This window comes from Rattus norvegicus, chromosome 14, assembly GCF_021556685.1.
Source record: "Rattus norvegicus strain SHRSP/BbbUtx chromosome 14, alternate assembly SHRSP_T2T, whole genome shotgun sequence".
Taxonomy (NCBI): Eukaryota; Metazoa; Chordata; class Mammalia; order Rodentia; family Muridae; genus Rattus; species Rattus norvegicus.
The window spans coordinates 79,187,587-79,201,977 of record NC_141547.1 but is presented as its reverse complement, the minus strand read 5'-3'; the positions used below and the strand labels follow the sequence as shown (position 1 = coordinate 79,201,977).

The 14,391-nt window shown below is 51.2% G+C and overlaps 1 protein-coding gene across 4 annotated transcripts in view; it reads left to right on the top strand.

Moving 5' to 3' along the window:
• Positions 1-12,741, top strand: part of Afap1 (actin filament associated protein 1) — a 113,275-nt gene extending 100,534 nt beyond the window's left edge. Inside the window, exons 15-18 of one of the 4 annotated variants that reach the window (XM_087582142.1) lie at positions 2,698-2,862; positions 4,775-4,965; positions 6,243-6,407; positions 8,625-12,741. In XM_087582142.1, coding sequence (XP_087438268.1) covers positions 2,698-2,862; positions 4,775-4,965; positions 6,243-6,407; positions 8,625-8,651 — 548 coding nt within the window. In that variant the 3' untranslated portion in view covers positions 8,652-12,741. 4 annotated transcript variants of the gene reach the window in all.
• The last annotated feature ends 1,650 nt before the right edge of the window (positions 12,742-14,391 follow it).

The window sequence follows — 14,391 nt, the reverse complement described above, 5'->3', positions numbered from 1 at the left end:
TCCATTCCTACTTGGTACAGGAGAGAAAAGGCCCCAGACCTACTGGCATCCATTGTAGGGTCAGAGTGCACAAGGACACAGAAAGGCTGCCACCTTCCATGGTCAAAGTATGGATGAGCCTTGGGCCTTCAGCAACATTTGGCTATGTCGGCCCCAGGGAACCTATGAGTTCTCGATAGGAGTCTGCCTAGGCCTCTGCTTTCAAATCTGCATTTCAGATAGGTCTGTCAGGAGTCTGTCTGGCTGAGTCTCCTCATTGTCACTGACTTCCCCTGGCCCTCTCTCTCTGTGTAATTTCATTCCCCGATGCCTTGGGTGTGTTCACACTCTTGTTCTTAGTGTTGTTCGTGCAGGGAGGTGCAGGAGCCAGAGGGATGCGTTGGCCTAAAATGCCTTGTTAAGCAAGATCTGAATCCCACGCGGGCTCCCTCGGCCTGGTGTTTCTCACGGCCCTCTGCTCGCTTCATTTTATGGATGATTTATCCCAGTATCTGGTGGGACCTTCTGCAGGGAATGTTTTATTAACTTTGGTGACATCTAATGGAAACAAAAGAGAAAAATAATTGCCTCCTGCGCTTCTGCAGAGTTCAGCCGATCGCATTACAGTTGTACGGAGTTTATTGCATAGGGACCAAATCACGGGGAAATTTATAAGCTGTCGTCCGTAGGTTTGTTGGGGGACATATTGGTTTAGACAGTGGAGTTTGCACAGTTTAGCATGGAATTTTCTGGAAGTACCTTGCTTTCAGGAGATGGGTTATTCTTGGGCTGAGGATCAGGCAGTGTCATCCTGTGGCGGTCTTGGTGAGGGAAAGGATGCTGACTGGACACGGGAGAGTACACGTCTCCATGAATAGGGTACGCTGTTGAAGAAGCGATGGCAGAACCAGCTCAGGGCAGGAGCTGTGTGAGCAGGACTAACGAGCCAGCCGAGACTGATCGCCATGGGGCCACCCCAGGCATGTTGGCACATAGTTATCTGTGTGTGCACCTTCAAAGACGCACGCAACAGCCCTCGTCCCTCCATGGCTTCTACTCTGAAACAGATAGACATGCAGACAGGCAGCGACAGACGGACAGGCATGGTCTGGCTACCCTTGGAGCTGGTGGGTGGTACAGGTAGCACAGAGACCATAGAGATGGTAAAAGCAACGTCAGGGTCAGCAGACCTTGGCCAGTCGTGTGAGCATCTCCTGCCCCTCATCATCTTTTCCAGGGAGTTTTTTTCCTAAAGTCCTATCGGACTGCTCTAAGTTCCTGCCTTGACTTCCCCACAATAACCCACCGCAGCCTGAAACTGTAATCCAGGCTGAAGAGACTGTGGGGCCTGAGGTCAACACTGTGTGAATCACTAGGTACTGGTTGCCAGGATTCTGGGTTTCCCCCCAAAGCATTTACTTATTTACGCAGTCACTGTTCAGTCATTAAATTTTAACAGTTACTTATACAGGACTCAGTTGGGTAGTTACTTTAAGTGCTTTATAAATATTAATTGACTTTTTATAGCGGCCTGTGAATGGCCTGCTCTTATCCCCATTTCACAGGAGGAGAAACTGAGGGGCAGATCCATTCTAGGTTATGGGGCTCCAAGTTTGTCTTCTAAATAGTGGGTCTCCAAGCACCACGTGCTGCCTTTCTGTCATTTTTATTTGCTGGAGAAGCTTCCCCCTCCCCTAGAACCTCAGACCAAGGAGATGTCTTCCCTCTAGCCAGGGGAAGGCTAAGAACAGATGTGGGAGTGAAGAGAGGCATTGTATGTAGAAAGGACTCCTATAAACTCTAGGAGGATTTTGGGCCTTTTCCTGCATGTTTTGCTTACATGTGTGTCTGTCCACCATGTGTATGCCTAGTGAGCAAGGAGGGCAGAGAGGCTTTGGATGCCCTGGAACTGGAGTTACAGATGATTAGGAACTGTCATGGACTTGAATTCTGGTTCTCCAGGAGAGCAGCCAGTTCTCTTAACAATGGAGCCATCCCTCCAGCCCCAGTAGAGGTTGTTGTTGACAGTAACAGATTCTAGCTTCATTTCTTTTGCTGTAACAAATACCCCAACAAACGCAATTTTAGGAAAGACAGTTTCTTTGTCTGATGGTTATAGGTTACAGTCACAGGTTACAGTGTATCCTGGGAAAGTCAAAGCAGGTGCTTAAAACAGCCAGTGGCTTCTCATCCAGTCAAGAGTGGAGAGAAGAAATACATGGTTACCTCCCTGATGTCCAGCACTCGGCATACCAGGGCCTCATGATATGTGCCACCCACAGTCAGGGTGTAAAAATGCAGGATATAATATTCAAGACACTCCCTCATGGACATGGACACAGGCCAAGCTGATCCAGGTGATTCCTCCTTAAGACTCTTTCCCCAGATGGTTCTAGATTCTATCTGGTTGACAGAACTGTCCAGGTCACTGCCTTGCCAGGTTCCAGAATCGCCACTCTGAGCCTTATTGACAATTATTTGAAAACTGATGCCCTGTGGGGAGGAACACTGACGGGACTCCTCAGTATTCTGTCTCTATTTGTGAGCATGCAGATCAAAGGATGTGAGGATTTGAGGCAAGTCGAGAGTCTCTGCTCCAAGCCCCCTCTTCCTGTTAGGACTGGCCGGGAGCAGCTCTGTGGTATCCCGAGCGCTGCTGACTACAAGCATGGGCGGCCCAACTCCTCTGGTTGAGCTAACTGTGTGCTCCTTGCTCAGATGCCGAGCAGTACAAATATGGTAAGAACCGGGTAGAAGCAGATGCCAAGCGGTTACAGTCCAAAGAGGAAGAGCTACTGAAGAGAAAAGAGGCCCTGCGGAACAGGCTGGCACAGCTCCGGAAAGAGAGGAAGGACCTGAGGGCTGCCATCGAAGTGAATGCAGGTATGGGGGACTTGGCCCTGATGGCCCATGTGCCTGTGTCCACTGGAGTTCTCGAATCCATTCAACTAACCCTAGGATCCATGGGCTGAGGCCGCCTCTTTAGCCTTGCCTCCTGGAGTGTCGACCTTGTAGGGGAGCCTGGGGCAGCCCAGGGTTGGCTCAGTGGTGCCACATAGGCAGGGACTGTGCCCTGGCCCCAGCTGCACAGTGAGACTCCGGCAATTTCAACCTCTGGAGCTGACAGCCAAGGTTGGCAGATTTTGTTCCTTGTCTGAGGTGACTCAGTGGGGCTTCTGAAGAGGAAGCAGCCAAGGGGTCTGAGAGGTTTTCTCAGATCTCTGCCAAGGTCAAGCAGCTCTCTTCTCTCAGAAGGGCCTGGGGGGGAGCAAGGCTGCACCGGGGTTTAAGGACCAGAGAAAAGGCCTATGGTAGTGATCCCAAAAGAGGGGCAGTGAACAAGGACAGCTGTCAGGGGAGTGGTGTCTAGAGACGAGTAGTACCCAGGCACAGGCTAGGCCTTGTTCCTGCCAGACCTCCTGGATAGAAGCTTACACGTCCCTCTGGTCCTGGCCAGCACCCCCATGGGGCCAAGGTTTTTCATATTTTCTACTAGCTCAGGAGAAGGGGGCTGTGCAGTGGATGGGGAGCCCAGAAGGCTTCAATGTAGGCAGAGGCTGGTACATATGCTCATCATAGTTAACCAGAACTGAACTCTGTCTGAATTAAGGCTGTTCAGGGAAATGATTTTGGGGGTGGGGACAGAGAACAAGAAGGGGGGTAAAGGTGAGCCCATGAGGATAATTTGTGGGAGCCGGTTGGGTAAGGTGTCAATATCAGGCTGCTGAAGAGGGATGGAGACCCCCGGATCTATGACATGCAGGGAGCAGTGCATATCAGGCAGCTTGTCTACCTGTCTGTGTTAAGTCACAGGACAGAGATGCAGAAAGGCCCAGCTCTGCCCTGAGAGGCCAGGCTCCCTGTGCCCTGTGCTTTGCTCACTTCCCTGACTTACTTTTCTTCTCTGTCCATCTCTGTGTACTTTCTGCCCATGTCGATCATCATAACAAATTTCAAAGAGATGAGTTTACTGCCAAACCATGGAGAACTATGTGCCAATGCCTACAGAGATATGGGCAATGTTTTGTGACCGGGAAGCATATACAGTTGTCTTAGGATTTTACTGCTGTGAACAGGCACCATGACCAAAGCAACTCTTATAAAGACAACATTTAACTGAGGGTGGATTACAGGTTCAGTCCACCATCATCAAGGTGGGAGCATGGCAGCACCCAGGCAGGCATGGTGCAGGAAAAGCTGAGAATTCAACATTTTGTTTCAAAGGCAAATAGGAGAAGACTGGCTTCCAGGTGGTAGGACAAGGGCCTTAAAAGCCCACACCCACAGGGACACGCTTCCTCCAGCAAGGCAACACCCACTCCAACAAAGCCATATCTCCAAATAGTGCCATTCCCTGGACCAAGTATATTTAAACCATCACAGCAATAGACCACAAGTAACTGGTAGAATTTGAGACCTTTCCTTATTCCGCTTCCTTGTCAGTGTCACCTTTGGACACCATGTCCTTTTTTTTTTTTTTTTTTTTTTTTTTTGGTTCTTTTTTTCGGAGCTGGGGACCGAACCCAGGGCCTTGCGCTTCCTAGGTAAGCGCTCTACCACTGAGCTAAATCCCCAGCCCCAGGACACCATGTCCTTTAAGTGAGTGTCATGAGGCCCCATGGGCTGTGTAGGATTATGTTTGACTCCTGCCCCTAATCTCACACAGCAACAGGTTATTAGGGAAAGATCTGGGCTCTGCGGGAAGCAGTTGGGCTGGAGCATTGTGGGGAAGACCTAGCAGAACTCAGCTAGGTCAGCCCCTCTATGTGGTGACCATGTGTTCCTGGGATTCCAGGCAGGAAGACCCAGGTGGCCCTGGAGGACAAGTTGAAGAGGTTGGAGGAAGAGTGCAAGCAGAGGGAGGCAGAGCGGGTCAGCCTGGAGCTGGAGCTGACGGAGGTCAAGGAGAGCCTGAAGAAGGCCTTGGCAGGTGGCGTCACTCTAGGACTGGCTATCGAACCCAAGTCAGGGACATCAAGCCCACAGGTGAGTGTCAAGGCACAGCACACAGAAGTGCTCCATGGTCTCTCAGGTAGCATGTTCACCACCTTGGGTGGCGTCAGCCTAATGTTCCCACTGTGTATGGAGACATTGATGTCTCTTATGTTCACTGGGGTACTTAAAGTCCAGTACTGAGGCCTCCTCTGCATGGTCAGGTGTCACAGGCAAGCTCTTCTACCTTTTGTCTTGTCTGACTTGACGCCAGCTTGCTAGGCAGGAACTTGCTCTCACGCTGACAATACTACCGGGTGTCTGGAAGCTGCAGTGTCACCTGTCAAGTCTGAGCTCTTACTTTCAGTCATGGCTCCTTCCTCATTGTCACCTGACTCAGCCACTGAGACTTGCTGTTGTCCCCAACTGTCCCCTGGCCAGGAGTAAGCATGGCCTTCAGAAGCTCAGGAATGGGTGCTCATGTCTCCTGTGTCTCCTGAGGGTCCTCTCCATACCCTGGGCTTGCCTCCTGTGTTGGCGACAGCATTATGTATAATTGTAGACTTGGAGGAGTGGCTTTTTCGGCAGGTCCTTCTGCTACAGACATCTATTGCCTGACCATCTCCAGAGACAGGGGCCTTTATTCTGTCTTTGCACTAGTGACCACACCCACTTCAGAGTCGACGCAGACTCTGAAGATGTCCAAGGAACGGTGTATGCTGCCAAAACTGAGCAGGGAGCACTCCGGTCACGACCCTTCACAGGGCTTCTTGGGCTGATGTTGCTCTCAAACAACACCCTGCACATCCCAAGTGTCATTCACAGTGCTGTGCTTTCTCAGCGGACCCTTAGCAATCCTCTGCAGAAGCGCTGGCGAGCCGAGTCAGACCCGAGGCAGCCGAGGAGATAAGTTGCTTCATTCTGAGCTTTCCAAAAATTTCTCTCTGGCATCGGCAAAGTGGGAGTGGTCACAGACCCAGAATCGCTTGGGGCCCGTTCATCGTCCCAGGATACCAAGCTCATGCTGCCTGCCACTGGAAGTTTCTGCTGCCAGGTCTGACCCTCTCAGGGGCAGGCAGCTCCAGGAAACATTTGCAGATTTAGGTAGCATCACATTGATGGGCAGGTGAGAGAGGTAGTGAGAGGGTAGGAGTGTGGGTTCGAATCCGGCCTCCTGGTCTTCCACCCCTCTGAAGGTGCTCCGAGGATCAGGTGGTCCTTCCTAGTTCAGCCTATTTTCAGATCTATTTCTTCCTTATGAAACTGTTTCTCCTTGGGAAATGCCAGTGGCTGAGAACCACCCCTCACGCAGGCTCTCCTCTCATTGACAGTCTCCAGTGTTTCGGCATCGGACTCTGGAAAACTCCCCCATCTCCAGCTGTGATACAAGCGATGCTGAGGGGCCTTTGCCTGTGAACAGTGCGGCCGTCCTGAAGAAGAGCCAGCCGTCCTCCAGCAGCTCCCCTTGCCGTGGGCACGTGCTGCAGAAGGCCAAGGTGAGCCCCCTGGCAGGGCCAGGTACCTGAGCTCCAAGTGAACCCCACTGCACTTGGCACTCAGTCTTCTGCCAGAGGCATGGAGCTCCTCTAACAGCACCCCCCCAACACCCCCAGGTACTGTGGTTCAAAGATAGCCACCAAACCTGAACTCCCACAGATCCATGTCACCTCAGAAATGAGCAAGACCCCCACCCCCGGGGCTTGTGTTCTTCGGGCAACACAGACTGGGCATCATGACCCCGATATCCTTCCTAGCACTTACCTGCAAGAAAGAAAGAAAAAAAAAAAAAAAGCCAGGAAAACATTTTTCCCCCAGGCTGTCTCCCAGCACCCTGGCCATCAACTCAGGGCCCCTCCTCTCCCTGCAGTCAGGAAGAGGAGCCACCAACTTTTGCCACAATTAAATCCTGGGGATTCTCAAAGCTTAATTTCTAGATGATCAGAGCCAGAACTTCTTGCCCATGGTAACGGAAACATCTGGAAAGAAATGGCATCATAGCAGTAGCAGGTGGAACTGAGCGGGCCTGGGGATGGGACATGGGTCCAGATGGTGTCCCTCTGTCCTGAAGGTAAAGGAGCCTCTGTCTCCAGGCCGTGTAGTGATGGCATTGATGTGTTGGTCATTCAGCAGGCCAAGCCCCTTCCTCAGGAGCTGCAGACATATTGCTTCCAGCTGGACAAATTTCATGTAGGGAAAGGACGGTGCTAGGCTCTTGGGTGTCCTGGGATGCTGCCAGAGGTTGTGCTTGCCCCTCAGCCCCTCAGCCCCTCAGCCCCTCAGCCCCTCAGCCCCTCAGCCCCTCAGCCCCTCAGCCCCTCAGCCCCTCAGCCCCTCAGCGTGTGCTTCCCCAGCAAGCATGCTTTCTGGAAGGCTTCGAGGTCGAGTGGTTACTGAGCTGGCATTCCAGTGGGTTTCCTGCACCCCCCCTCAGGCCTCCCTAATCTATAGGCTAACTCTCCTTAGAGGACCACTTTACCTAAGCCATGTTAGAGTGGAGCAGCAGCGTGATGCCCCTCCCGGTGTCTTTACCATCAGAGAAGGGGTCAGAAGCCGAGCCGTGCTGTGAAAGAAAGGCTCTCTTGGCTCAGGCTGTTCAACTTCGTCCCCTTCTGATGGCGAACACGAAGCCTGTGACTGTCGGTATGAGACACAGACAACTTCATACAGTTCCCGTACAGCACAGGAGGGCTTCTGGTGCCAGCTGTAGCCAATACACAGACAGGAGGTGTGGAGGTTCTTGTCACTGCAGCTTATCTCTGACACAGCCTCAGGAGTGGACTTGAGGAGAATGGCCCCTGGAGTCAGAGGGGCCCCCACAAGCTTGGGGGTGTGTGTGTGGGGAACATATTAACTAGGCTAAACATTCTCTTGATGTTTCTAGAATCAAAAGTTCACGTGTAATTAATGGCTGCTGGCATAGCACTGGCAGAAATAAGAACCCTAATGGAGCAGTTGGCAGTCAGGAATACTCGGGCAGGGCTGGATTGGTGGCTTGGCTCTGTGGAGGAGAATGCCTAGCCAGGTCCCCATCTCATTCTCCACAGACACCTCCATGATGACTGAGAATAGGTGCTGAGAGCTTCACGTCTGAGGGCATCGCTCAGGGTCTGCTACTGCACCCCCCACCGTCCCCATCCCCCCCCCTCACTCCCCCCCAGCAGCTGCTGTGTCCGCTTCACCCATCCAGCCACCTGTCACCCACTCTCTTGTGGTAAAAGAAACAGAGCGAACCCGACCTATTAATAGTGCATTCCCATGTGTGTCCCACCTCTGGAACTTCATCTTCCTAGATGAAACACCAAAACACCAATGCCACCTTCTTCCCTTGCCTCAAGCGTATACCGTGACACTGTTTATCTCTGTGAGCTTGGCTGCCTCGGGCTTCCATGTAAATAGGCTCACTCAGATGATATGTAGTCCTTACTTAATGATATCCCAGCGGTCGGCTCTCCCTGCCTTGTTCAGCCCGATGAGTGTCCCATGTCTGCAGGGGCCACGTTTACCTATTTGCTCCTCTTGGGTATTTGGGTTAGCTTTATCTCTGGCTGGCGACTTGGAGGTGGATGGCTGGATAATTCTTTTGCTCAGGGAGAGCCTGCATTCTGTTGTCTGTGTCTGAGTCCCCACACTGTAAATCTCAAAGGCTCTTGGGACATAGCGGCTTATGGTAGCCAGTACCAAACTGCCTGAGTTCACACGCCTCTCTTCTCCAGGAGTGGGAGCTGAAGAATGGAACATAGAGGGAGCCCAGCCACACCCAGAGACTGTGTACTGCCACCAGCCTTGCATGTGACACGTGCGCCTCCCAACGTGGCCCGAGCATGACTGCAGAAGTTTAGACCGAGTCTGACGCTGACCCTTGGCTGGCTTGCGTGCACGCTTTCTACTGTACGACGGTGCCCTTTAGGAAAGTTTACTTTAAAACTTTGGTGTCCAAATTTACTTGTTAAGAAGCAGAAATGAAAGGGATTGACAAGCGGTTTTGAAGCACCCTCTAGCAGATGGGGTGGTTCTGAGGACCTCAGCTCAGTCCCAACCTGCAGCCCACGGACCGTGCGCCCCTGTGAGACGGGGTGGGCCAAGCCTTTCCCCTGTGTGGTCAGAGCTGCATACCTCACCCTGTTTGCAAGAGGGTCCTACTCTGCAGCAGCAGCATGAGCTCCTGTGTCTCTGCATACACACCTCTCCCCACCCCCTCCCCCTTCCCCTCCCCCTCCCCTTCCCTTCCTGTCCCCTGTCACTGGAGGTGAAGCCATGAGGAATAGTGCTGTGAAGCGACTTTAAGATTCAGTTTTGGTATTGGACAAGCCTTTTGTCACCAGGATAGAGATGTTGTCATTCTTTTTACCAGGGTTTTTCATGTTTGTTTTAAAGAAAATGCCCCTGCCCTGCCCCTTTTCATCATGTGCTGTGCTTGGACCTTAAGGACTTTTCAGAGACCCTGTTTCCTTCCCACTGTATGATGTACTTTGAGAGGCTGCACAGAGCTTTCAGTCCTTGGCTAGCATGTACCCCTTTCTCCTGACCTGAGACCCCAGCTTCCCAGGCAGGGGCTCCTGAGCCCAGGAAGCACATCGGCCACCATCTGCCTATGGGTGTAACAGAGCAGGTTCTAGAACCTGTAGTTTAACCTGGCCCATCTGTGAACAAAGACATTCCTTCCAGAGCTCCTTCCTCAAGTTTACACTCGAAGCTGTAGATCAGGGTGCACTCCCATGCCGAGGTTCGGATTGCATGGGCCCTTCCCACTCTCCCGTCTGCCTCTGGGCATTTCATAGGATCGTTCAGCTGCTCAGGATGCATCGTCTGCAGGTCATGGGGGCTAGCCTCTACCCTAGGAGTTTGAGATTCAAACTGGCTTTGGGAGCTTCCAGAGTACAGTGCGAACCTCTCCACCATGGGGAGATGCAGGCAGTGACCTGGACATTAGGCATCTCTGCAGACTTGTGCAGGGCCAGTTATACACAGTGAGAACCTAGTGATGCCTTTCCATCACAGTCCAGAATGTCCTTAGCACACACGGGAGGAAAGTCTCCCAGGCTCCCTGCAGAGGGGCCTTCTCTGGGCAGCCTTCATATCCAGGATTGGTGCTCTGGGCTTGAGCCCTGCAGCAGCTGCCTTGGAGTCACAAAAGAGCAGCAAGGTGGTTACCGGGGTACAGGGACAGGAAAGCTACTCAGCTGAAGGTCTGTCCCAGGCTAGCCCACTGTAAGACCCTTGCCAAGCTGTGCAATGGTGCTTCTCTCTAGTGCCTTCCTCCAAAGGGCAGTTCTGATTCTTCACAGCAGCATCTGTGTGGGCTGGTGTCTGCCAGGAATCTGTGTAGAAAGACCAGGAGGAGGCATACAGCCTCCACACACACCAGCCTACTCACGGAGCTGCAACTGGGGGAGCCCCTTGGGTCATCGCAGGGAGCTGTGACCATTCCATGCTCTGAAAGGGAAGAGAATTTAATGTGCCATAGACTTCTGCTGCCTCGGGTCTCAGAGCAGTGCTTTTGGTCACTCCAATAACAGCCTTCTTTGCCAGGAAACCTGGTCCAGGCTTTGACTGTTACCAAAACAAGGAGAAAATGCCCAACTTGACAGCCAGTCCTGGCCAGCATAGAGGGACATAGTGAAGTATCGTGTCCAGCAGATAAACCTCAGATGAGTTTGTCCTGATGAAAACACAGCAGCCTCCAGGCTCCTGGCATTCTTAGTTTGTGCTGAGAAACCCAGGCCTGTAATCCTTTCACTGTGCCGGATGCTACAAATTCCTTAGAACCATATAAAGTAGGTCCTGGAGAAGTTACGGCTCCCAACACAGGGCTCCACTGTCCTGTGGTCCCATTAATGTTCTGAGATTTGGTCAGAAAGCTAGTTCAAAGCATTTGTTTCAAAATAAGTTATTTATTTGTATATGTTCAATAAATAGAGTTTTAATTTATATGTACATATTGGGACACCCATGATCCTGTCAGGATTCTCAGTGCTCTCATTCTATGACTCTCCCAAAGCCACCGGCATGACCCCAGCCATCGATGGCAGGTTTGCTTTGTGTGGATCCAGGTAGGCAGAGGGCTGAACCAGCCCCTTTCTGTGAGCAACCAGGTCCTCTGCACCATGGGAGATGCTCCACCTCTTGGGGCCTCTCTTTGAGGCCACAGAGTTTCCCTGGGTCTACTTTTGCTACAACTTGGCAAGATGTCATCAGCTTTCACAAACCCCTACTTTTATGTCCGTTTTCTAACTAACCATTTGCATGCAAATATCATGCTGGCCCGGGGATTTGCTGTGGTCCCTGGCCTGGGCATGTGGGTGCAATCCTCAGTGTCACACAAGCTCATGTACCAGTGTTCTTGCAAGGGTGAGTGTGGGTCAAACAGGTCATCCCAGGTGCCAGAGTGACCTGTCAGGACGGTATGGACCCACTTCACACAGAATCTTCCAGAGTGCTTGCTGCTCCCCTGCCTCAGCGTCAGTGCCCGGTCGCTTCCCCGTGCATGCCTTGGTCCTGCCTCACCATCCTGTCCACTTCATCTGTCCACTGCTCCAATTTCCCTTTGGCTGTTTCTGTGTCAGCTCGCCCATGCCAATGGGACTTTTAGAAAATCGGCTTTGGAAAGCAATGTCCCAGGCCCTGAGGACATCGAGGAAGGCTTCCAATATGTGGGGACTGCAGTCCCCCAGGTAGAATTCACACACAGGCAGCAGCTGGACTGTGTGTCCCTGGCCTCTCCTCCCAAAGGCAAGGGACAAGCCTTCCCTGTCGTTGACCTCTGCCCTGTGCTCTGGGGAATACTTGAGCCAAGTTAAGACATTCACACCCACCCTCACCAGCAAGCAGGACACCTTCAAGGTCCATTCTATGGGTGGGGCAACATCAAAATGATTGATCTTTCTGGGTTTTTTTTTCTAAAGTAATTTTGAAATAGAGACATTTCAAATCCATGACATAGTTTTTATAGAAGCAACTGAATGTCTGGGTCTTGTTCCCACTGACTTACTACTAATCACGCCAGAGGGCTGGGTTTCTACTGTGAACTAAACTGAAACTAAACTCCCTCACTCCCCGTGCCATCCTCACACAGCTCAGCCCCAGGGAGAGCGGAAGCAGCTTGGCCATGTCACTGGCGTGCAAAGCCCTCCCCTCAGTTTTGAGGAACACCCTTTGCCAGTAGGTGGGGATATACCACCATGATCTTTGGAAACCTGGGCTTCCTGTACACCAGATTGGATTGTCCTTTCAAAATGGTGTCTTTAGTTCATAATTCTTAGGGACCAAAGGTGTTTTTAATAGGATAATGTTTTAATTGATTTCTAACAAAGGTTTACTCTACATTTTAATACCAGTTTTTTTACATTCTAGATATTCCAAATCAATTGCTCGTGGCTCTAAGTTGTAAAATGTTTTCACGTTATGAATGTAATTATTTCCTTAATGTATTTTTAAAAAAAACTAAAATCATATTTAAAATAACCTTGGAAAGACAACAGGCGAAGGAAAGAGAAAGTTTTTTTTTAATTAACTATGTTGGTAGCCCATTTGAAATGACTGTAAATATATTTTGATTGTGTAGCTCAATGTATTTAATTCAGAAAGTAAAAATTTTTTATGTAAAGAGACTTGCAATGAAAAATCCTAGTTTTCAGTCCATGCCCCTATCTTGTAGTCACTCCCTCCCAACTTTTCTCCTCTACAAACTGATTTTTTTTTCTACTGTTGTAACCGTGTACCCATCGACTGGCGCCCATTGGCGGAACTTGTTTGTGTATTAATAAAACTGTGCTATGTAGTCCGGCCTTGTGTCCTCCTGACAGTGGCTCATGGTGCAGAAGAAGTTGTTCACCGTTGTCTGAGTCATCATTTCTGGTCACCTGACAGGTGGGAGGGGCTGGATCACACCCGTGCACAGGGAAGGTCACGTGCACGAGAAACCCCTCTGCCTCAGAAGACCCTTGGGGATTTTTCTGAGTGCTTTTGGTCTATGGACCTGAGTATAACTCAGTAGACACCATCACCACCTCCTCACATCCCCCACTCGGTGCCAAGTGCTGGAAACAGAATGAATCCCCTGAAGGAGACAGCATGATAGTCCCAGGCAGGAACTGAGTCTAGGACCTACTACTGAGCTTGACATCTGGATTGAGAGCCACTGGGTCTGGGTACCTGCGGAGTGTGGTGAGGGATGTGTTGGTGGTGTTCAGGGGCATGAGTGAACCCAGAGGCCATTCATGCCATTCATGGCTTTGGACAGCAGGCAAAGCCCAGACGTTTATCACAGGTGATGGAGGAGCTTACTGTGTTGAATCTGGAGATGGGACCCAGGCTTCCGGGTGACTGGGAGGCCGCAGAGCTATTCATCAGAGAAATTCCATTTGTGGGGGGCCCTGGAGCTCTTCATGAGAAGGAAGAACCCACCCTCGCTTGCCCAGGGTTGTCCATTGAATCCTAAGCACTGGTTAAGTGTCACTGAGCTTGTTTTTAAGCGATGCCTTTGGTTTTGGAGTCCTGGTGGGCTGTCAGGGAATGAAGGGGTCTCCTCAGTGTCATTTAAAGCAGAGGATGACTGAGTGCTTGGCCACAGAGAGCCCCAGGATGCTCAAGTTGTGGGTTATGGTCTGTAACCCAGTGTCATGGAGCCTATTAGGTGCACAGCAGGAACCTCCATGGGAAATGTCAGATGTCTGTAACTCGGGAAGAGACGGGTTTTATGAAGCTGTTAAAAAAAAATGCCTCTCTCCTCATGAGAAGTTAGCCAAGAGCTCAGGTGGGAAAGACTCCATGGGAGGAGACAGGTATGCATTCCTCCTGAGCTAAAGGTGGGAGCCCAAGCAGTACAGGAGCATGCAAAATGCCCACAAAAGGACCCTTCATAAGTTTTCTTAAGCCCCAGGCCGCACAGAGCTGGCTGCTTCCTTCCTGGGGTGCCAGCCTCCCCTAGGAGTCTAGCTGGCTTGCAGTATGCCTCTCTTCAGGCCCATGTGTCTCTAGAAATGCCAAGTGAATGTTCCTGTGCAGACTGGCCAGTCCAGAGCCTGTGCCCTCTCTCCTGCCTCTAGGGGATGTTTGTCTGAGCATTCTGCCACATGTGATGCCAACTGCTACACACAGGACACACTGCCGGTTGGGTCACCAAGGAGCAAGGTGGGAGGTCTAATAAGACCATGATGTCCAATTCTGGTGCTGTGTCAGAAAAGATTAAAATGGGAGACTAAGGGATCATGGAGCCACCTCAATGGCTGACAGAGCACAGCTCAGGAAACTGCCCCCAAATCTATACATATGAGAGAGGGTCCTCTCCCCTTTGCTATACACCTTAGGCTTGCCTTAGACTGTCTCTGGAACAAGCTCTTATCACACCTTGTAGGGGACCTACGGAAGCGATGTCTAATGCCCTACCCACTATTCTCGTGCCCACCAGCCTTGAGATCAGTGTGTCCCTGCTGCGGGCTTACAGAGTGCACAGATAGTTGCAGGGATGTCCTGCTCCTAAGA